Raw genomic sequence first — 22,841 nt, 5'->3', positions numbered from 1 at the left:
CATGGTCCATGCTTCAGTTCTTACACTGAGGTGCAATTTGTCTTCCCTTCAATCTTCAGTAGGAACCAGAAACCTCAAAGCTGCCTTATACTGGGGCGGACTACGGATCTATCTGGACCTCTGCTGTTGATAAGGCTCATTTCATAGCATCTTCCCCAGTTTCAGGCCAGAAAATTTCCTCCCACATTCTGAGGATTTAAACAGGGACATTTCACGTGCTAGGCCTATGCTCAGCCACCAAGCTATGGCCTTTCAAAGGGACATTTCTCAGCATGAAGCTGAGTGAGCTGTCCGTTTCATTAAATAGGATATAGTTACACAGGTTTATTTCAGCAGTCACATTTTTCAGCACTATTTTACTGTTATTTCTTGTCCTTTGCTGCCACCAGGCGACCATCTTCATTCAATGCACACAGTTATTGTGTGATTGATTCTTAACATTTCTCACATTCCTTAGCATATGTCCATTCCTGTACCTTATCAAACTTGAATTAATGACACCTGTTTAGTTTTTTATTTTTGCCACATGGGATGTCTTGTTGGAGTTTTGTCACTGGCAAAAAATCTGTGAGTTCTCAGAAGGATCCATTACAGCTGAGGTACTCATCTCTAGGAAATCCCATCATAAAGCAAAAGAAATATATTTTCCCCTTGAAGTCTAGCTTACCATTGAATTAGCTTAATTTATGTAAATCTGTCAAGCAACTTAATGGCCAAATGGAAAAAGAAAAATGAACTCTAAGTAGCCTCTTCCCACATCCTTCAAACTGATCTTTCCTGATGTTCACCTTATGCTCCTGTGTAATTAATAAAAATTAAAAGGTAGTAATTGTACAATTAGCTGTTTAAATAATGTTCTTTGGTATTTTGAAAAAAGCCTCCATTGAATTTATTTTTATTTTTTTAACATGACTGTTTCTTGGTCAGTTCACTAAGAGACGTTTATTGGCAGGAATTGTAATAAAATTGTATTGATTGTGGGTTTAATCTGGAACAATTCAAATGAAACATTCAATATGTCCTCCTTTTTGTCATTCTATGTCCTCCTTTTGGTACCAATGTATCTGACAACCCTACTCATAGATATTCTTTGTTTTGTGATTGGTCACTGGAAGTAAACATGAGCTGAATTTACCATTCTGATTGCTGAGGTACTCATCTCTAGGAAATCCCATCATGAAGCAAAACAAATGTATTTTCCCCTTAAAATCCAGCTTAACAGTGAATTAGCTTAGTTTATGTAAATCTGCCAGGCAACTTAATGGCCATATGGAAAAAGAAAAATGAACTCTAAGTAGCCTCTTTCCACTTCTTTCAAACAGATCTTTCTTAATGTTCACCTTACGCTCCCGTCAGAAGCTGATCCTGCAGTGTCCCAGAGATTGTCCGAACCACAAAAACTGTGGGAAGAGCACTACAATATACAATATAGTGGACATATGTGCAAGAGGACAATTGTTTGTGCACCCTTAGGACTAAAAAAAACACGTTGCAGTGTGTCTACAAAAACATGTTGCAGTGTGTCTATGAAATAGCCATCCATTATGAGGCATGGATTTAATTCCATCTTGGAATTAAAATGTCAGCAGTCAACAGTATAAAGGAAATGGCAGTGAAAATGAGACTGCCCAGAACTTCAAAATAAATTTTTTTGATTTCTCTAGTTTTGAAGAGGGGAAAACATTTTAAATGGATCTGCCCATAGATTTTGAACAATAAACGTACAGGCAGAAAGTTTGTTGGGAGCAATGGCCTCTGTCAGGGCCGGACTGGGACCAAAAATCGGCCCTGGCATTTAGAGCACACAGGCCCACCTGTTGTGGGCTCCATTCACGATATTGTGGCGCGCTGAAAGGGCGTTGCTGGTATAGTGGTATTGGTACATGCTTACGAGTTCTCCCTATCCCAATCATTGCCCTGGTTGTATAAATAACAAGAGCATCAGGAAATCTAAACCTATAAAATCATCACGTTTAACAAAAAGTATAATTAAAATTTAATGTTTAAATTTGTCAATGCTAGTGCTCTCTAAACAAAAAACACCAACAGTACAATGTGAGATCTTATAGCTATTTTAATGTATTGAAACATTAGATCATTAAACATAACTGCAACAAAACGTTCAATGTGAACAAACCATAAGTAGCAGATCCTCCTACATCAACACTTCCACCAGGAACAAAAGGCTCGGCTCAAGATCTTTCCACCTCGTTTATGATTTGAACATTTTAAATTTGAACCCTACTAATACTGGAAAGACTTAGGAATGATACGTTATCAAGGAATAAGAAGACTTTGCAGGGCTTCACTACTCTCTGCAACTCTGTTGATGATGGCATCCACATCAAGACTCATGAGGATTTCTTTTTCTGTAACCATTAACATGAATGAATCCAAATGGTCCTGGGATACAGTATTCCTCAGTCGATTCTGAGTATTCCTCAGTCGATTCTTGATGAACCTTCTCTCACAAGCAACTTGAGTAAATGATAGAGTCAGTAGGAATTTGTAGGCTAGACCTATCACATTATAGGCATCTGTTAATAAATTGTAGCGCCATAGAATTTGATAGCAACAAATGGCACAGTTCTTACATGTTGCACATGGCTTATTTAACAGCTCCATTTCATCAAATTGTTGACTTAGATCTTCCGTGGGCGTTTCTCTTGACACCCTTACAGTGTATTCTTCTAGCGCTGATGTCTTCAATTTGTCCCAATGCAAAGCTAGACTAGTTAATTCACACCGCAAATTTTCAGCTGTGGCATTCTTATTAAATTTGATCAAGACTTTACTTAAATCTTCCATTGCAGATATATGAAGCCCTTGTTCTCTTATGTTTGAAAAGTTCCTAGGGTCTAGGCATGCATAGTCGGCATACAGTGTTTCACTAGCAAGAAAACGTCGAGTTATGCTCTCCGTGATTACATCAAGGATCACATTGTGTACTTGTTTTGTTTTTTTCTTTCCCGGAACATATTAATCAGTTTTCAATGTATTCCTATGGGAAATGGTGCCTCGACCTACAAACTTTTCGACTTGCGAACACCGTTCCAATATGGATTAAGTTTGTAAGCCGAGGTACCACTGTATCATTTTCTTGAAGAAGTGAATGACATGTTTGAATAAAAAAAGGTTCCAGACCACATGGATACTCTCTAGGAACCCTGGAAAATATGGTTGTGGGGCCAATTCAGTATTATAATATAAATCTACATTATAAAGCTACTCCTAGCAGAAAAAGAGGCATCCTAAGAACCACCTAGTATCAGCACTACTTCTTATTCCTATATAAGTTTGAAGAGCAAATGAACTCTCTACCTCAATTCCCTTTTCTGCTTTCTGATTCAGAAAGGTTTGACACATGTTAGCATGACACTTCCTTGATTTTTTAAGAATGTGTAAATAGAAAGTTACATATAAGTATACAAGTTAGGTGACACATGTAGCCCAAAATAATCATCCTTTGCCACACATCTATCTTCTTTTATACAGAGAATGCTGACATTTGATCACAACTACAGAATGCCCTCTTGATGAAAAACTTAGCTACTTTATCAATTCATGAATACTTTTTATTTCCTCGGGCTTTTAAACAGCACAAACTTCAAAGTTTGGAACTGATGCATTTTGTCTTCTTATCCTGCCCTATGTTGGTGTTTAATTAATTTTTTACATAATATTTGTATATTTCAATTCTGCAAGCCATCTGAGAGGAACTGTTGAGAGGGCCACTAAAGCATGGAGTATAAATTTTTAAAATGCAATCCATAAAATAAATATTCTTGATTTCCTGAATCTATTCCTCACATACTTCTTGTGTAACAGTATCAACACGCCATGTTTCTATGAGTTGATCCGGCTTCTTTCACTTAATACATTTAACACTGTGGACATGAGAACTGACAATGGAACACTGTGTTTAAAGGGGACGAGTCTACAGCATTTCACCCATGAGAATTGTCTGAACACCACTTCCACCTAAGAACTCTATAAAAGAATGGCACAGTGTACTCTGATGACAAAGTCATCAATAACAGGGCTTGAAGAAACCCATAAAACAAAACCACATTTGAGAAAATGATGCACTACATATGGTATATACTGTATTATATGATGGGTGCTGAAGAATTAAGTAATATGTTATGCCATGATTGAAGGTAAACTCTTGGGGAGCCAGGGACTAACTATTTGTTTCTTTTTTTTCTGTTAAAACAGTAAAAATTATCATAAAATCAAATTCTTGCACAGTCAAAACTCGACAAGATGTAGTCACCAAGACTGCAAAAATTTGTCTTCCTCTTTCATTGTCCCAAGAACATTTTCACTTTCTTACCCTCTACCAACAGGACACATAAATGGTATTTACATAATGCGAGAGAGGCCTCTCTCTTTGATTTCATCAAAACCTTTTCCTAGTTCCTTTGGCCAAAATAAATCCGTAAATTAAAAGATTTTACACACACACCCTGAGAAAAGACTTCAAATCCACAGGAAAGCTTCAACAATTCTTCCAACTGATCATCTGTCCGATTCCACACTTCCAATAATCGCAAAGCAATCAGTGACAACAATTACAGTACAAGAGGTTCTTGGAATGGAATGAAGAATGACGCTTCCAACCAAACTCCGTTTATTGCGATGGTGGTATTTTAAAAAGTCTTGGTATTATGTCTAGATAGTACTGTATACTTTTTAATATTGTTAAAACAGTGGCACACTGAATAGAATCAGCCAAAGCATTCTGTCACTATCATGGATGATGGGACTAAGCATCCTCCCTCACTCCATTAGCATTTCTGGACAGGAAGAAAGGATTTTCCTTGAGGCTGGGAGGTGGCAAGGAAGGAAAACGCATTAAGGGAAGCGAAGGGGAATTCACATGCACACACAAAAAGGAAAGCTGCAAAAGCTTTCCTTTCTTGATAGCGAGTCCTACAGTTACTTTCGAGAAAAGATGCAAAAGGGGAAGGCTGCAGACAGATCTATTGGCCACCAATTTTTAATCTTCCCTTTGCATGGATCCCAACAGCTTCGGGAGTCTTTTTTTAAAAAAAAAGCTGGATAGAGGCGACTAATAGGCTTTAAAAATAAGATTATAGAGATGGGAGGGGGGCTGGCAGGAGCGGGGAGAGGGAAGGGAAAGAAAACGAGTGAGAGGAGGGGGTGGGCTACCTTCTGAGGTATGGAAGGTGGTGGTGGGGAGCAAAAGGGAGCTCTCCTCTCCTCCCCCCCAAAAACACACCCCCAAGGCGACGCCCTAAAAGTAGCGACGAAGCGGGGAGGGCGACCCACATCTCGGGGTTGTGTAAGAAATGGGAAATCCGAGAGGAATGGGCACTTACACGGGCACTCACACACACACACTCACACACGCACACGCCCGATCTGTACGAAGCATGTGTTGCCCACCCGTCAGGGTGGGGTCCGCGGGAGAGAAAGGAGGGCAGCGGCTGAGGGAGGGAAGAAGGGTGGGATGGGATGGTGGGTGGGCGTGGGGAAAAAGGAAGCGGCGGTGCCCCCCACCCCACCCCCGGGCAGGCTGACTCATGGGAGCTGCCGGTCTGCGGCGGTCCCGGTTCCGACTCAATGTAACTGAGCAAGACGGGCAAAGGGAGCCCGCCCGGGCTGGCTGGGCCAGCAACGCTCCAGGTGCTCGGGGGCGGCCAGCCGGGCGCGGCGGCGGCGGCGGCTCTTCCTCCTCCTCGGCCGGGGTAGAGAAGAAAGGGGGCGAGTCAGGGGGTGCCTCTTCTCCTTCTTCCTCCTCCTCCTCTCGCTCCGGCTCCCCTCCGCCGCCACCGTCGCCCTCCGACCGCTCCCCCTCAGCAGCCGGTGGGGAGCTCCGCTCCATCTTCTCTGGAGGCAGGGCCGGACTGGGACCAAAAATCGGCCCTGGCTGAGGCAGGAACCGGCCTTCTGACCATCGGCCCTTCTGGCATTTGCCAGAATTGCCAGATGGCCAGTCCGGCCCTGGCCTCTGTGGAACACTATCCTCCAGATCACTGTCTTCCCCAGCGATTTGTTGATAACACTGGAGGAATTCAAGAGGAAATTAGAGCAAACTCTCTCAGATCTGCTTTGATTTGGATTCCTGCCTTGAGCAAGGGGTTGGACTCGATGGCTTTACAATCCCTCTAGAGAAATTAAAGAGCTTTCCATCTGATCTAGTCCAGAGATAGACACCTTGTGCTGCAGTTCCAAAGGCATGTTTCAGCACGATAGCAAAAAAATATCCCAAATAGGGTCAGACCGAGGACTCAGCCCTGTTTCACTCCGCTTCAGATGTCAAAAGGATCTAAGGTTGAGCGCTTAACTACAGTTCCCTTCATTTCCTCATAAAAGGACCTAATGATGTTAAGGAGTTGAGTTGGTCGTCCAGTCTTGGGAAGGATATCAAAAAGGCCATCCCTGCTAACCAAATCAAAGGCCTTTGTGAGATCTATGAAGGCCACAAAGAGTGGCTGTTGTTGTTCCGTACATTTCTCCTGCAGCTGCCAGAGGGAGAATGCCATGTCAGTGGTGGATCTATTAGCTCGAAAACCACACTGTGATTCTGGATAGACTCTGTCTCCAAGCACCTGTATCACAATCAGCACTCCATTAAAATCATTATTATTGGAAAACAGCCATTTGCTGACAAACTCCTGGAATAGGACAGCATTTGTCTATCCGTGGAAGTTAATAATGTTTGGTCACCTAGAACATTACAGTGGGAGACAGAAGCCAAAATCCTACTAGATGTTTATGCCATCATAGTGCAACTGGTATATGTCTTAGCATGCAACAACAAATGACTACACCCATGTCTTAAACTGTCCTAATTTTGAAGAGAAGATAACAAGTCTTCATATTTTTTACTTTGTTATTTTTTCCTGTTCTGTCTCTTTGTGTATGTGTGACTGTGTGTGCATCTCTGCACTTTCACTGATTATCTATTTAGATGTGCGATAGTTGTGACAAAGGTGGGTGGGTGTTTCAGTGGTTGTCTTCCTGACAATGTTTCCTTCTGCTATACTGTTGCCTGCTTTTGGAATGAACACATTCTCTGCTACCTGCTTCACCCAGACTTTTTTGAAGCTTTTTGTTAAGGGTTATTTAAGAGTTTGGATTGATTCTCCGTTGCCTGCTTTGTTGTATTTTGATAGATTATTTAGGGCTTTAGATTCATTACACCTAGAATTTGTCATTTTGGAGTACTTTTAAAGAGTTGTTTAGGGATTTAAATTAACTCTCTGTTATCTGCTTTACCCAAGCTTTTATTGAGTTATTAAAGGAAAAATGAAATGACACACCAGTTGGTCTCTTTTGTGCTTAAGGAAAGGACCAGTGAATGAAGGACTTGAAAAAGAAAGAGAAGCTCATTGAAAAACACATAATTAAACAAACATGAATATTTTTGCTGTTCACATTTTTTTGTGGCTGTAGAAGTTGCTGAAATGGATGAAGAAGTGAATCTTTGAGAAGTCAGGTAATATAATTCTATTTCATCTGAACATTTACTTTTTTTATCTCAGTACATGATATTTCGAGAGACTGGTCAACTCACTTTCATGTAAAATTGTGGCCTGGGGCAGCTCTTGGTGAGAGGAAAAGAGGGGCCACAGCAGTGTCTACAGATACTTTTCCCTTCTCACACTTTGATCCTAGTGACCACATTTTTCCACCTGGAAACAATCCTGTCTCCTTACCAAATGCTTTCTTGTGTTCAGTTCAGGCCTCAGGATTATAATATACAATTTGGGGAGGAAGAGACAGCCTAGTAATCAAGCACCAGAGGCCAAGATGGAGAAGATCTCCACGGCCACCATATATTTCCCTTTGGTGCTCAAGTAGGTGGGCACAAACGATATCCAGACACTGCAGAAAACTAACATGCTGAAAGTGATCAACTTGGCTTCATTGAAAGTATCAGGCAACTTCCTGGCAGAGAAAGCCAACATGAAGCTGATGCCAGCTAAAAGGCCCATGTAGCCCAGGACAAGGTAGAATATGAGAGGTGAGCCATCGTTGCATTCAACAAGGATTTCATCTATCTGGGAGTGCATGTCCAACTCCAGAAAGGGATGAGCCATTGCTAACCATACACCACAGATGCCCACTTGAAGGAAAGAAGACGGAACGATGACTAAGACAGCAAGTCTCTTCCCAATCCACTTCCTTGCCCTATTCCCTGGCCTGGTGGCCATGAAGGCCAACACCACAGTGATGGTTTTGGCCAAGACGCAAGCAACAGCAAGGGTGAAAAAGATGCCAAACACCATTTGCCTGAGAAAGCAAGTTACTTTCCCCGGCCACCCAATGAAGAGGAAGGGGCAGAGAAAACAGATGAGAAGAGAAGAGAGCAGAGTACAGGTGATGCTCCAGTTATTTGCTTTGACAATGGGAGTATCACGGTGCCGAATGAATGTCCACATCACCATAGCTGTGCCCGTGGAAAGGAAAAGAGATGCAAAAGCGAGAGCTGCTCCCAAGGGCTCCCCATAGGATAAGTAGTTCAACTTTTTAGGAAGGCATTGGTTGTGATTTTCGTTGGGATATTTATCTTCTGGGCACTCCTGGCATTGCTTAGCACCTGAAAGTGAGAAGAAAAGTATTAGAAGGCTGGGAGTAAACAAATTACTTGGCTATGGAGAAAAACACTCCACTTACCACTGCGGATGGAAACACAACCATAGCAACATACTTGCTTCTCTGTCTGGACAAGCATGCTCTGTCCAGGATGGCAGCTCTCAACACAGGTTAATCTGGGTGGCGTCTAATGATAATCATAAGGAAAGGCATTTTGAATGTAAATGCTTGGAAATGATAAAGCTTCAACACTGTTCCTCAGCTTTCAACAAAGAAGATATGCCACTACTTACAGTCATGACAATGGTAATATACTGTGCCATATGTCTAATTTATGGGTTGGGAGCGAGGGAGGGAGGGAGGACGGAAGGACAGAAGGACAGACGGACGGACGGAAGGACGGAAGGACGGAAGGAAGGTGGTTTTTGGAAACTGTTGAAATTCGAATTACACTTTATTGTTTTTCTTCTCAAATTATTGGTACTGTAGCAACCTAAGGTTTTATTGGTTGATATATGCAGTGTCAAGAGTATTTGTTGGCTAATGTAATGACAGGTTCGAGTGCCGTTACTGTTGTTGTCATGAGTAAGGAATGTGCAATACTTGGAGCAGTAACAGATCAGATCTGACCACGACCAATTTCTAGTAGCCCTTTCCCTCTGCCAGTACTCCTTTCCCCACCTTCCATCATGCAGCAAAAGATTCACAGTTGGATTTGGCTCTCTGCTCTTTAGAAGCTGTTACTGAATTCCAGGACATGCAGCAGAAAATTAATTAATTATTTTGAAACATTTCTTGTCATCCCCCATGAGTGGGTTACAGAGCATTTCAAATAGATTTTTAAATGAAGTGGTTCAAAGCCGCAACATATTATAAAATTAAATCATTAAAATTATAGCATCAAACTCTGTACAAGCCAAGACCATCAAACTGAAAGACTCTGTGTAATAAGTTTACAGTGACCTGGTGCCAAAATAATGTAATATCACCACCAAACCACAATTGGGGTGCTAAAACCGAAAAAACATGTCTCCACATACAGAGCAGTTCTCATTAGAGGGAAATGAAGGAGGGTCTCCTCCGGAGATCTTAGTAATTGGGGAGGTTTAAACAGAGAGAGAGAGAGAGAGAGATGTTCCTTCAAATACCCAGGTCACAAGCCATTTAGAGCTTTATAGGACATGGTCATCACTCAGCACTCAGTAGAACTTTTCTCTCTCTCAGTATTAACTCTAAAAATCTATTTTCATGTCAGTGAGGAAATAGAGTCTATATACAGTGGTGCCTCGCTTAACGGGCGCCCCGTTTAATGACGAATCCACATAGCGATTAAGTTTTTGTGATTGCATTGCATTGCTTGGGGAGAGTGTCTCGGCCCCGTGGAGTTCCAACTGTGGGGTTCCACAGGGGTCGATTATCTCCCCAATGCTGTTTAACGTCTATATGAGGCCGCTAGCTGGGGTCATCAGGGGGTGTGGAGCGTCGTGTCACCAACTGCAGGTGATGCCGTCCTGTCCCTTCAGCGCTGCCTGGGGACCGTACTGGAATGGATGCAGGAGAATAGGCTGAGGCTGAACCCGGACAGGACGGAAGTTCTGAGGGTGGAGGGACCCGTGGCTTACGGTCTGGGTGGCTCTCTCTCGTTTGGGGGAGCGGCCCTGGCTCCGGCAAGCGGGGTCCGCAGCCTGGGTGTACATTTGGACCCGACGTTCACCATGGAAATGCAGGTGGCGTCAGTTGTCCGCTCCGCCTTTTTCCATCTTTGGCGGATAGCCAGTTGCGGCCCTATCTCGACACGGGAGCGCTCACTACCTTAGTGCATGCGCTCGTAATCTCAAGATTAGACCACTGCAACGCCTTCTACGTGGGGCTGCCTTTGAGGTTGATGCGGAAACTTTAGATGGTGCAGAATGCAGCGGCCAGGCTCCTTACTGGAGGGAGAAAATACCACCATATTTCTCCTACCCTGGCCAGACTGCATTGGTTGCCCATTCGTTTCCGCATCGATTTCAAAGTTTTAATGCTTACTTATAAGGCCCTAAACGGTTTGGGACCTCGATACTTGGCGGAACGCCTGCTCCCACCAAGATCTACCCGGACCACCCGCGCGAGCCAGGAGGTGAGGCTGAGGAGTCTGACGCCGAGGGAGGCCCAGAAGGAAAAGACTCGAAACCGGGCCTTCTTGGCTGTGGCTCCTTGCCTTTGGAACAATCTTCCTCCTGAGATTCGCGCCGCCCCTACGCTGGGTATATTTAAAACCCAATTAAAAACATGGCTTTACATCCAGGCCTTCCCTCCTGCCAGCATTTACAGTAATTCAATTTTCTTTCTCTTGTCTATCTATCATTTATTATTTTTGAAATGTATTTTTAGTAATGATGTTTTTGGATTTATATTATTTTAATTGTATTCATGTTTGCTTTTAGCCGCCCAGAGTGGTATAATATACCAGATGGGCGGGGTATAAATCAAATAAATAAATAAATAAATAAATAAATAAATAAATAAATAAATAAATAAATAAATAAATAAATAAATAAATAAATAAATGTATTCTATTAATGCTTCTCTTGCCTTCATCTTAAATTCTCCCTCTTCCATTTTCCTTTGTTTATAATATTTCCCTTTTGAACCATGTCATTTGGGTATAAATGGATCCACCATCAAGTAACTTATCCCATTTGGCTATGCCATATGAGAAGAGTAGTTGGACTCAGCCCAGAGCGTCTTTTGTGACCAGTGATGACACCATGTCTATTGTCTCCAAAGAAGACAATACTCTAGCCTACTTCAGAGACCTTTCAATGGAATGTATTTCAAAAGAAGCCTGAACTCCAAGTAGAATCTACAAAGACAAAACTAAAGTTACTCTATAGTGACGTATCATGAGAAGGCAGGATACGTCACTATCTCCTCTGCCATCAGATCCTCTTCCATCAGATCTTATCCTAGTAGGCGTTATTGTCCTTTTAGATGTTGTTCGACTTAATGCTATTAAGCCAGATGTTCTTAATAATCTTAGTGGTGCTAGAGTATGAGTCTTACAGTCAAGACGAGTCCTCAAAGCCCCCAAGGTTTCAATGGAATGTATTTCAAAAGAAACCTGAACTCCAAGTAGAATCTTCAAAGACAAAAGTTCTGTATATTGACGTATCATGAGAAGGCAGGACTCACTGGAAAAGACAGCAATAAGAGAATATGAAGACTAAGGAAAACTAAAATGAGAAGGATTGATATAATAAAAGAAGTCAGAGCTTCTACTTTTCAAGACGTAAGCATGGCTCTTAAGGGTACAGTGGTGCCTCGCATTACCAGTGCTCCGTTTTACGACAAAATCGCTTTACATTGAAGGTTTTGCGATCGCAAAAGTGATCGCAAAACTATGTTTCCTATGGTGGAATTTCGCTTTGCCATGATCGGTTCCCTGCTTCAGGAACCGATTCTCACAAAGCGATGATTTTCGGCCAGCTGATCAGTGGTTTCAAAATGGCCACCGGATAAAAAACATGGCTACCCGCTCTTTTCTGGGACGGATTCCTTGCTGTACAGGCAGCAAAAATGGCCGTGCTATGGAGGATCTTCGCTGGACGGTGAGTTTCAAGCCCCTAGGAATGCATTAATCGTGTTTTAATGCGTTTCTATAGGCTTTTTAATTTCACATTACGACATTTTCGTTCTACAGCGATTTCACTGGAATAAATTAACGTCGTAATGCGAGGCTTGCTATAAGCCAAAAGAACCTGACAACACATAACAACAAAGTAACTCAAGATGTTAGACACATTAAAAGTCTTGATTCTTTTTTGTACTTTTGTGTACATTTTTAATACTTCAGGCCATCAGCATAACAAACTCAAGAAGCCTTGATAACCTTCCCTATAATTATCTGAATTACTGCATTCCACATTCTGTTTCCCCAATGACCCTGAGAAATGTGGGTGCTTCTGTGCCAAAACAAGGAGCAAACACTCCTTTGTCTATAAAGTCTCCACTGATAACATGCCAGTCTGAGAGAGGGAGTGGACAGCAATGCCAGTCTAAGCTTCTCTGTATGTTCTGCCAGGAGTGAGAGCACTGGTGGTGGCTGGAGAAGACCATGAAGGAGTCCAAGGGAGGTGAGTCCCAATATTGGTCAACCTTCTGTCTGATTTTGTTGATGCTACCTTATTCCCAACAGAATATGGCCCCTTCCGTCTGTGATTGGAGGACAAGAGTTCAAACTTCTTTCCCTAAAGCTTCAGATGAGATGAGTTTTGGGCACTTTGTATCCATTACACTTGGTGATTTTGCTCTGAAGACCTTTGTGAAATACCCAGATTCTTCTGAAGTAAATGGACTGTAAGTTCTTTTTCATTGCTTCATAAATGAGAATGTAGAGTGAAGCCAAGGGCATTTCTTCTCTTCATTAAACAAAGTATTTAATTAAAGCTGTTGGTTGTCTTGTCGCCCTCTAAACGTTGAGGACGTACATGGTGTTTAATCACCTAGGATCTAATTGAGCAATACTGCATATTTTCGTAATGATGGTGTCCAACTGTCTGATGCAGGTTTGGACATATTGCTAGAAGACATCAAAGGGGCCTAGAAATCTAGACTGAGACATTACTTTTTATTTACTACTATTAATCCTTTAGGTACTTGTTATCCTTCATGTTCCATCTTATCTTTCATTCAGACCTTTATGGCATAATCAACAGATCATTTCAAATTGTTAAAAGAAATTAATATGCTGCATGAAAGCAACAATACTATCATGCCATAGGTGACAGTAAAAAAAGCAATGAGTTAAAATAATGCTAATATTAATACTTTAAAATGGGGCTGTAAATATGATTATTATTTATTTAAACCATTTTAGCGAAAACCTCCAAAAATTCAATGATAAAAGTTAAAGATAACATTTAAAGTCTGTTCCACAGGGCTGTCTTCATACATCTTAAACTTTATGGCAATTGACACAAATATTTTGCAAATACTTAGCGCTACTTGTAGTGGCTTTAAATGCAAATATTGTGACTCTATTTATTGTGTGTGAATTGGATGTTTGTAATAACAAGCTCAATTCCTCTGGGATGCTTCTATCATATCGACCATTTATGTTTGCTTAATTCCTCTTTGGAGGGCTTCCTCAATTCCATTTGCTGCCTCCTTTGTCCCATCTGACACACATGTAAGCAATCATATCCTTTCCCCTCCCCTTCATGGATAAGTTCACCATTTGCTTTTCTGCTGCTGACTTTTCCATAAGAGGGGTTGACAAATTCACTCTCCATTGCACTGTGATTTTTGCTCTTCTCTTCTGACGGTTTCTGGGATCCAAAAATATCCTTGTCTCCCTTTGTTTGTAGTTTTTGTTATTTAATTTCAATATGTCTTGTTTCCTCTCCCAATCCTTGCCATCCCCCTTGGAGATCTTCTAGTTTCTATCCCTTCTTCCCTTTGAATCTCAATTGTATCCCAACGTCTTTAATTTGTTCAGATAGCTGATCTATATTTCCATTTATGTCTTGTAATCCAGCAGAAGTAAGACAAAATAGATATTCACAAATGCAGCTTATGTCCTGGAGCAAATAAAATTAACAACTGAATCTTCCTCTCTGGTCCTCATAGAGTCTTATCTGCTTCACAGATTTAAGTAGTCATCTAGTCCTGCTGCACTAGAAATGAATACTTTTCCTCCCCTGTCTTTCCTCCCTCCCTCCTTTCTTTTCTCTTTCTCCTACTTAAGCCTCAAGTGAGGAGGCAGTACTCACTCATCCAGCAAGATATAGTCACTTTCTCTCCCCAATTACTTTCACTTTTTTCATGGTTTAGGTCCTTCAAAGTTCCATATATATATATAAAAAATCAGCTTACTTCAAGTTCTATTCATGGGGCATTCACAGCTTAGTGCCAAGATGGCTCCCAGATTATTTCTGTACTGAGACAAAAGAATACATCAGAGAGAAGCAAGACCAGAATTTCATCTCTCCTGGTTAAAGTCCTTTCTCCCCCTAGTCAAGAGGGCGTTGAAAACTAGGGGTCCCAGTCTGTTTTGGGAGCCCTCCTGAAACCCAACCAGTCTCACTGTGATAAAGCCCCACCTCCTGGAATCACAGAATCTGCTAATGCAGAAAGCAAGAATATGTCAGGGTGCAGAGGAATGGGAGACAGCTTTGAAAAATGGTGTTGTGAATCAAGAGAGCCAGACTACAGAGGAGAAAAGATGTTGGAGAGATGAAGTTTTGTCCAAAAGCTTGAAAGAAGTAGGAAAGATGGTCGGAGATGAAAAAGAAAATTGTCTTTTATAATTCCCTGATTTTGAAGCGAAAGATCTGAAGGCAGGGTGTGTTCAGGAAGGGCCTCGTGAAAATCTCCCTCAAATTGCTCTTCATCTACAAAGTTGGGAGGAGTACGATATCTTCAAACAACGCAGCAAGGAAAATGAGTCCACTGGAGAAAACACCATCAATGTTTTGCAGAAGGGGATGTGCCCCAATGGGTTCTACTTAACAATCTTCAGAGCAACCTAGCCACTATGATCAGCAGTAGGAAAATAATAAAACTGCTCTATCTGTGGATCATTCTAAAGATAGACATTTTTCAGTCATTCTTCTGCATGTTTTTCCTGAGAGGGAATGTGGTGCCTGCTGAAAGAGTTAGTTCTACATTTGTTAAACCTGTATCTATAGTGAAGGGAAAATGAGAAATGTGATATTTTGGGTCCTGTCATGTCTAGTGTTGTACATCTGTCTGACACAAAGGAGAATCATCCATCCAAGAATTATTTTTCCATAATATAGATGACTACATGTAACTTGCTCTTAGGACTAAATTCAGGGCACATTTAATAACACCATAATGGTTCCTTCAAACAGAAAATTGAGCAGTTTTGTGAAATTTCATTGTAGTGTAATTCCAAAGAACTATCAGCACATCCTGGCCTCTGTTTTTGCCATCCGCCAGATCAACCAGAACGCTCAATTTTTACCCAATATCACATTGGGTTACAAGATTTATGACAATGCTTTTAATCCCTGGAGAAGCTGCTGGACCACCCTGGATCTTCTCTTCATGAGCAGAGGGCATCCCCTCAATTACAACTGTGGAAGGAAAGAGAAAGTTCTGGCCGCCATTGGTGGGCTCACTTCTGAAAACTCCAGGCAGATGGCCAACATCTTCAGTATCTACAATATACCTCAGGTATGTCCACAGGGTTAGAAAACAGTAACCTCATAGAAAGGCCTTATTTGTCTCCCGCTTCCATTGCTTCCTCCTATTTGCTAGCATTTACTTCCACCTGTAGAATTCATAATCTAAAGTGACAACAAGGTCCTGGAGTTCAGGAATCAAACCTTCTATTTCCTCATTGTGCTTCCTGGTAAGTATTTAGTTAGAGCAAATGTATATTTCATAAATATGTGGTGCATTTTTAATGTAAGAGTTATGATGCTTTTTCTCTTAGCTCAGCTATGGCTCCATCAGTCCTGCATTACGTGACAAGAGTCGTTTCCCTTCTTTTTACCGGATGGTCCCCAACGAAGATGCTCAGTATGATGGGATTGTTCAGCTCTTGAAGCACTTTCGATGGAACTGGATTGGTGTCATCATTTCCAAGGATGACAGTGGAGAATCCTTCCTTCAGACCTTGAGACCAAGGCTTTTACAGAGTCATATTTGCATTGCTTGGACAGAGATGATCCCAATAATGACAGTGTACTTGCCAAAAGACATCATGTGGGAGAGGATGCGGTCAATCTATTGGGCCCTTTCTCAGAATGAAATTAATGTGATTCTTGTGAATGGAGATCGGCAGTCTCTGGAGGGGTTACGATTAGTTTTAGACATCTTTGAATTTCACAAAATGCAGCCTCAAAGGAGGCTGTGGGTGACCACGGCTCAGTGGGATTTCACAGCTTTACCTGCTGGGATAAAACTCACCACAAAATCTTTCAGTGGAACCTTGTCCCTCAAACTCCACACAAACGTGGTGCCAGCATTTGAGAACTTTCTGGAGAATATGAATCCATATCAGGATCAGATTTATTTCATCCATCAGTTTTGGTATACATCATTTCTCTGCTCATTCCCACTTTATAACCTAAGTGGTCCAAATTGGAAGACTTGTAATGGGAGAGAGAAGCTGAGAAGCCTTCCTGGAAGTGTGTTTGAAATGGGCATGTCTGGCCAGAGCTACAGTACCTACAATGCTGTTTATGCGGTAGCTCATGCACTCCATGCAGCCTTTTCATCAAGAGCTAAGCAGAAGCGGAAGGGGCCTGGAGAGAAATGGAGCCTCCAGCACATTCAGCCATGGCAGGTAATTGGAACTAGAAAAATCAAAGAAATTGTGCAATGTGAGAAACAGGAGTGAATCAATCTCATTCAAAAACAAACAATTGATAAATAAAACTAAACTAATCCAATACCAACACCAAGCAGAACAGAGCAAAATATGTTTGTAGCCCTAACTTTCAAATCACAGCAGTACACAGAAGTTTCACTTTTCTTCTGGAAGAGTGACAGAGAGGGAGTTGTCGATGACCGTGTCTTTCACAAGTGCATCGAACACCTCTCCAAAGATCCCTAATTTGGTTTTAAATGATTTGTTTTTTAAAATCCATGTTTCCTTGAAGTAAATGAATTGTGTCTTAAATGAGAATTATGTTTTAACTAATATATATTGTCTTCTGACAACATCTGTTACTCAGAAACAATGTAAAATTATCTTTGTGTGGAAGAGAGAGAGACAGAGAGACAGAGAGAGAGAGAGAGAGAGAGAGATTACGGGATGGGGGAGAGAGGTTCCCTTTGGGAGCCTCAGAATGTGGGAAACTGTAAACTGCCCAACGTGGCCTCAGTAGCCAGAGGATTTCTGCTTATGATTTAATGTTACTGAGTCAGAGGAAATTTGCATGGATCAATAAACACATCACTTGATACTACTGGTGGAAAAAAAAGCTTCATCGGTTCGTTGAGAAGTCCTGGAAACATCCCACCAGTTGTTCTTTTAACTCTTCCATTGTGTTTTACATGGACAATTTTCAGATGCTGGAAAGCACAGAGTATTTATCCATTTCTTCAAATATGACTAAAGAAGTGTTTTGTTTTGTTTTTCCTCCTCTGGTCCAGCTTCATTCGTTTTTAAGAAACATTCGGTTTAACAACAGTGCTGGTGAAGAAATATTTTTCAACGAGAAAGGAGACTTAGAAGCAGGATATGATATCATCAATTTTGTCAGGTTCCCCAACGAATCCTTCCAGACAATCCGGGTTGGAAGTGTGAACCCTGTGGGTCCTGTGGGCCAGAGATTCGTGTTGAATTCAAGTGCCATCAACTGGAATGAAAAGTTTAATCAGGTAGATATGCTTTTTCTTCATCATCGATCTCATTTCTGAGTGTACTTTTGATATTGTTATGCGGTAGTGCTGATATTTTTTCAGAAGAGGCTAAGAACACAAGATAGAGAAATGTGCAGATTGCTTTCAAGCCTGAGACACTTAAAGTACCTTTCAAGAGTCCAAATGGAAGGTAGTTAGTGGATGAATAACATTTGGTATCACAGCTGGTATATTGTCACAGATGGATAAAAAGGACTTTTGAAATACCAATTCTAGCTTTGTTTTCCATTGATTGATTGATTGATTAATTGATTGATTTTCAAATCCAATAAGGACATACTGAGAAAAAAAGAAAGAGGAACAAACAGAAATACAAAAAAGTTTGGAAATGGGGAATCCGGGACCGGATCTTCGCACGATTTTCTCAATTCCTCTCAGAATCTCTTCTTCATTAGTTATGAATATTTATCATTGAGTTTGTTACACAACTAATAAAGCATAAAGAAAACAGAAACCTAAACTATACATATTGTGATTGGAAATTCTAAGATTCAAAATTACACATCCCTAGGTCAATATTTTCTTCATCTAACAGAACGTCCTATATGGCTTTCCCTCTTAGTTTAATCTCTGATGGACTTTTGCCTTTGAGAAGCTTTGAGGGTTTTCCCCTTTCAGCCATTTCAAGGGCGTTGTGTAGCCGTTATGCCCACTTTCCCATGCAGTCTCAAACTTTTTCATCCTCTGTATAATATTTCAGAAATAGTTTATATATTCTGGAAACCAGATGATCCTCTTTGGCAGATAATTCTTCTACAAAGATAGACTTTTCTGCTTCAAATTCCACATTTTTCTGATCTTCTTTAAATCTTTCTGTTAACTGTACATATGCAAAACACTGGAATTCATAAGTGTATTCTATTAATGCTTCTCTTGCCTTCACCTTAAATTCTCCCTCTTTTATTTCCCTTTGTTTATAATATTTCCCTTTTCAACCATGTCATTTGGGTATAAATGGATCCACCATCAAGTAACTTATCCCATTTGTCTATGCTATATGAGAACAGTAGTCGGACTCAGCCCAGAGCGTCTTTTGTGACCAGTGATGACACCATGTCTATTGTCTCCAAAGAAGCACAGCAAATTAGGCAAATTTTATAGAAAAGCATCAGGATTCTGGCAAAAAAAAAACCCAACCCTTGGAATATTTGTAAGGAGGAAACAGATTATCTAGACCCACTTCAGGCCTGACAATGGGACACGGACAGCTTTGGTCATATTGGCGGATGACCTAGGCCGGGAACTGGACAGGGGGAGTGTGTCCCTGTTTCTTCTGCTGGACCTCTTAGCGGCTTTCAGTACCATCGACCACGGTATCCTTCTGGGCGATCTCTCTGGGATGTGAACTTGGACGAACTATTTTACAAAGGCTCCAATCCTTCCTGGAGGGGAGACCTCAGAAGCTGGTGCTGGGTGACTCCTGCTCAACACCCTGGCCATTGGACTGTGGTGTTCCTCAGGGTTCTGCTTTGTCACCCATGCTTTTTAACATCTACATGAAACCATTGGGAGAGGTTGTCTGGAGTTTGGGGGTTGGGTGTCACCAGTATGCAGATGGCACCCAACTCTATATTTACTTTCCGCGTAATTCCAGGGAAGCTGTCTTGAGTCTTGACTCTAAACCAGTGCATGGCATCAGTAATGGGCTGGATGAGGGCAAACAAATTGAATCTTAATCCAGACAAGATAGAGATGATACTGGTTAGTCGGAAGGCAGAGGAGGGAATAGGGATACTATCTGTGCTGGTTCGGGTTACACCCCCCCCCCCAATGAGAACTCAGGTCTGCTGCTTGGCTGTACTCCTTGATTCGTCCCTAACCTTGGATGCCCAGGTCTCGGCGGTGGCCAGGAGAGCATTTGCACAGCTAAAGCTGGTACATCAGCTGTGCCTGTTCCTTGCGAGTTCAGATCTGGCTACAGTGACACATGCCTCAGTTGCATCCCGTTTGGATTACTGTAACACGTTCTATGTGGGGCTGCCTTTGAAGACAGTTTGGACAGTTCAACTGGTGCAAATCTCTTCAGGCAGACTACTGACTGGGGCCAGTTACAGGCAGCGATAACACACCTGTTACAAGAACTACACTGGCTACCAGTCCGTTTCCGGCCCAATTCAAAGTGCTGGTCATTATACACCGATACAACTTGGGTCCAGGCTACCTAAAAGATCATATATCCCGATATGCGCCTTCTTGGCGATTAAATTCAGCAAAGTGGACCCTCCTCTCAGTTCCATTGCAAGCACAAGCACAGCTGATGTGGACACAAGAGAGGGCCTTCTGTGTGGCAGCTCCCAGGCTATGGAACGTTCAACCTCGGCAAATCAGGATGGCCCCTTCCCTTGAATCATTTGGGGGAAAAAAGCTAAAGACCCATCTCTTCTGACAGGACTTTAACAATTATAACTGAATCCCTGAACCGATTTCAGAAGAAATTTTACTCACTTTTATTTTTTAATGTTTTAATGTTTTAATTGTATTTTAAATCATATATTGTTTAATATATCTTTTGATATTAAACTTACTGTGTCTTTAAATTGTGTGAATTTTAATTTTGTGAGCCGCATAGATAGATAGATAGATAGATAGATAGATAGATAGATAGATAGATAGATAGATAGATAGATAGATAGACAGACAGACAGACAGACAGACAGACAGACAGACAGACAGACAGACAGATAGATTAGATAGACAGATAGATAGATAGATAGATAGATAGATAGATAGATAGATAGATAGATAGATAGATAGATAGATAGATAGATAGATAGATAGATAGATAGATAGATAGATAGATAGATAGATAGATAGATAGATAGATAGATAGAGATATAGAGATAGAGATAGAGATAGAGATAGAGATAGAGATAGAGATAGAGATAGAGATAGAGATAGAGATAGAGATAGAGAAATCTTCCTCTTCATCAGGGGTCTCCAAACTGTGGCCCGTGGGCCACATCCTGCATAACTTGCCATCTTATCCAGACTGTTCCCTTCTGAGAAAGGCCTTCAGCTCATATGGGAGAAGGGTGACGAGTTTCCGGTTGTCTGTGCTTGTGTGTGCATGTGTGTATGCAGGCCTCCATACGGGTGGGTAGACATCCGTGTTTCCTGGGGTGCATGTGTGTGTGCGGCTGCGTCTACGTCTACAAGCACGTTGCCTTAGCCTTCAAAAATGTAGAAAATATACGATGCGGCCCTCATGTTCAAAACTTTGGAGATGCCTGTTCCTCATGATCATTTAACTTCTAAATAACCTTCCTTCTAAGTATCATTTAACTTCTTCCTGACTTTCCTTCTGATGATCATTAGAATACACCCAAGTCCACCTGTGTGGAGAGCTGCCACCCTGGAGAGAGTATGTCTGTCCAACTGGGGAAGCAGGTGTGCTGCTATGATTGCGTTCCGTGCCCTAAAGGGAGGATTTCGATCCAGATGGGTAAGTGAAGGAATCCAAAAGCACCTATGGAGAAAAACAGGAATTTTTATTGCTTCGGTGCTGGTGTTCCTGCCTCATTTTGTTAAATCGAAGAACAAGGATGTCCCAGAGAGTATCAACTTTGAAAAAAATGCAGGACTCATTCGAAGGATCATTTTCTCTAATGGATAAAAGTTGTGTGACTCCAAAACTAAGACCAGGTTGTTTTCTTTCAGATACAAAAGAATGCCAGGAATGCCCCGAGGACCAGTATCCAAACAAGAATCAAGACAGTTGCATTCCCAAAGCCTTCAGCTACCTCTCTTATGAGGAACCCTTGGGCTCAGTACTGACTAGCTTGGCCCTCTTCCTTTCTATCACCACCATTGTGGTGATGGGGACTTTCATTCAGTACCGACACACTCCCATGGTCAAAGCCAACAACTGGAGCATCACCTGTGCCCTCCTCTCCTCTCTCCTCCTCTGTTTCCTCTGTTCCTTCTTCTTCATTGGACAGCCTGGAACTCTCACCTGCCTTCTGAGACAAATGGTGTTTGGTATCGTCTTCTGTCTATCTGTTGCTTGTGTCTTAGCCAAAACCATCACTGTGATAGTAGCCTTCATGGCCACAAAGCCTGGACTTGGGATGAGGAGATGGGTTGGGAAGCGGCTGGCAGGGTCAGTCATCATGGTGTCTTCTCTTATTCAGGCTGGTATCTGTGTGGTCTGGATGATTACCTCTCCCCCCTTCCCAGAGTTTGACATGCATTCTGAGACTGACAAAATCTTAGTTCAATGTAACGAAGGTTCCGACCTCATGTTCTATCTTGTCCTGGGCTACATGGGTCTGTTGGCCCTCCTCAGTTTCTTGGTAGCTTTTTTTGCCCGGAAGCTGCCTAATACTTTTAATGAAGCCAAATTAATCACTTTCAGCATGTTGATGTTTTGCACTGTTTGGGTGTCTTTTCTGCCAGCCTATCTGAGTACTAAAGGGAAATACATGGTAGCTGTGGAGGTCTTCTCCATCTTGGCTTCCAGTGGTGGCTTGCTGGGTTGCATCTTCTTTCCCAAATGTTATGTTGTTATTCTCAGGCCTGACCTGAACAACAAGAAGCAAATAGTAGGGAAAAAGATGAGATACAGATGAGAGAGAAATCACATCATCTTCAGTGAATTCCTCTGAGGAAAATCTTAAAGAAATAAGTTATCTTAGAGACCTTGATAATGGTCCTGGTTTTGCATTGTTTTCATGGTATGTGAGGTAGGAAAATGTCTGTTGCCTTTTTGAGGTCATACCTACAGAATTAAATTCGAAGTGGGTGGTGTATTTTTCTTATATTTGTCAGCATGTTGACTAGTCAAAATGTATTCAGATTGGGTGATACGTTTTTACAATTATTTCTCATCAAGAAAGATGATAAACCCTCTGGATTGCCAAGTGTGTCAGTTTCCTATGATCAATTGATGAAGT

At 41.6% G+C, this 22,841-nt stretch overlaps 1 protein-coding gene and 1 long non-coding RNA gene across 2 annotated transcripts in view; one reads left to right on the top strand and one right to left on the bottom strand.

The window, feature by feature from the left end:
- LOC144583411 (uncharacterized) overlaps window positions 1-22,841 on the bottom strand; it is a 409,702-nt gene that overhangs the window by 123,218 nt on the left and 263,643 nt on the right. The gene's annotated exons all lie outside the window — the stretch shown is intronic.
- Window positions 11,151-22,737, top strand: LOC140708091 (vomeronasal type-2 receptor 26-like). The gene has a single exon (XM_078377124.1). It carries the CDS (start codon window positions 21,492-21,494, stop codon window positions 22,515-22,517), a length of 1,026 nt encoding a protein of 341 aa, XP_078233250.1. The 5' UTR covers window positions 11,151-21,491; the 3' UTR covers window positions 22,518-22,737.

Source organism: Pogona vitticeps, chromosome 6 (assembly GCF_051106095.1).
Source record: "Pogona vitticeps strain Pit_001003342236 chromosome 6, PviZW2.1, whole genome shotgun sequence".
In the NCBI taxonomy this organism is placed as follows: domain Eukaryota; kingdom Metazoa; phylum Chordata; class Lepidosauria; order Squamata; family Agamidae; genus Pogona; species Pogona vitticeps.
Note: the sequence above shows the minus strand (reverse complement) of the source record. Positions and strands in the feature narration are given on the sequence as shown.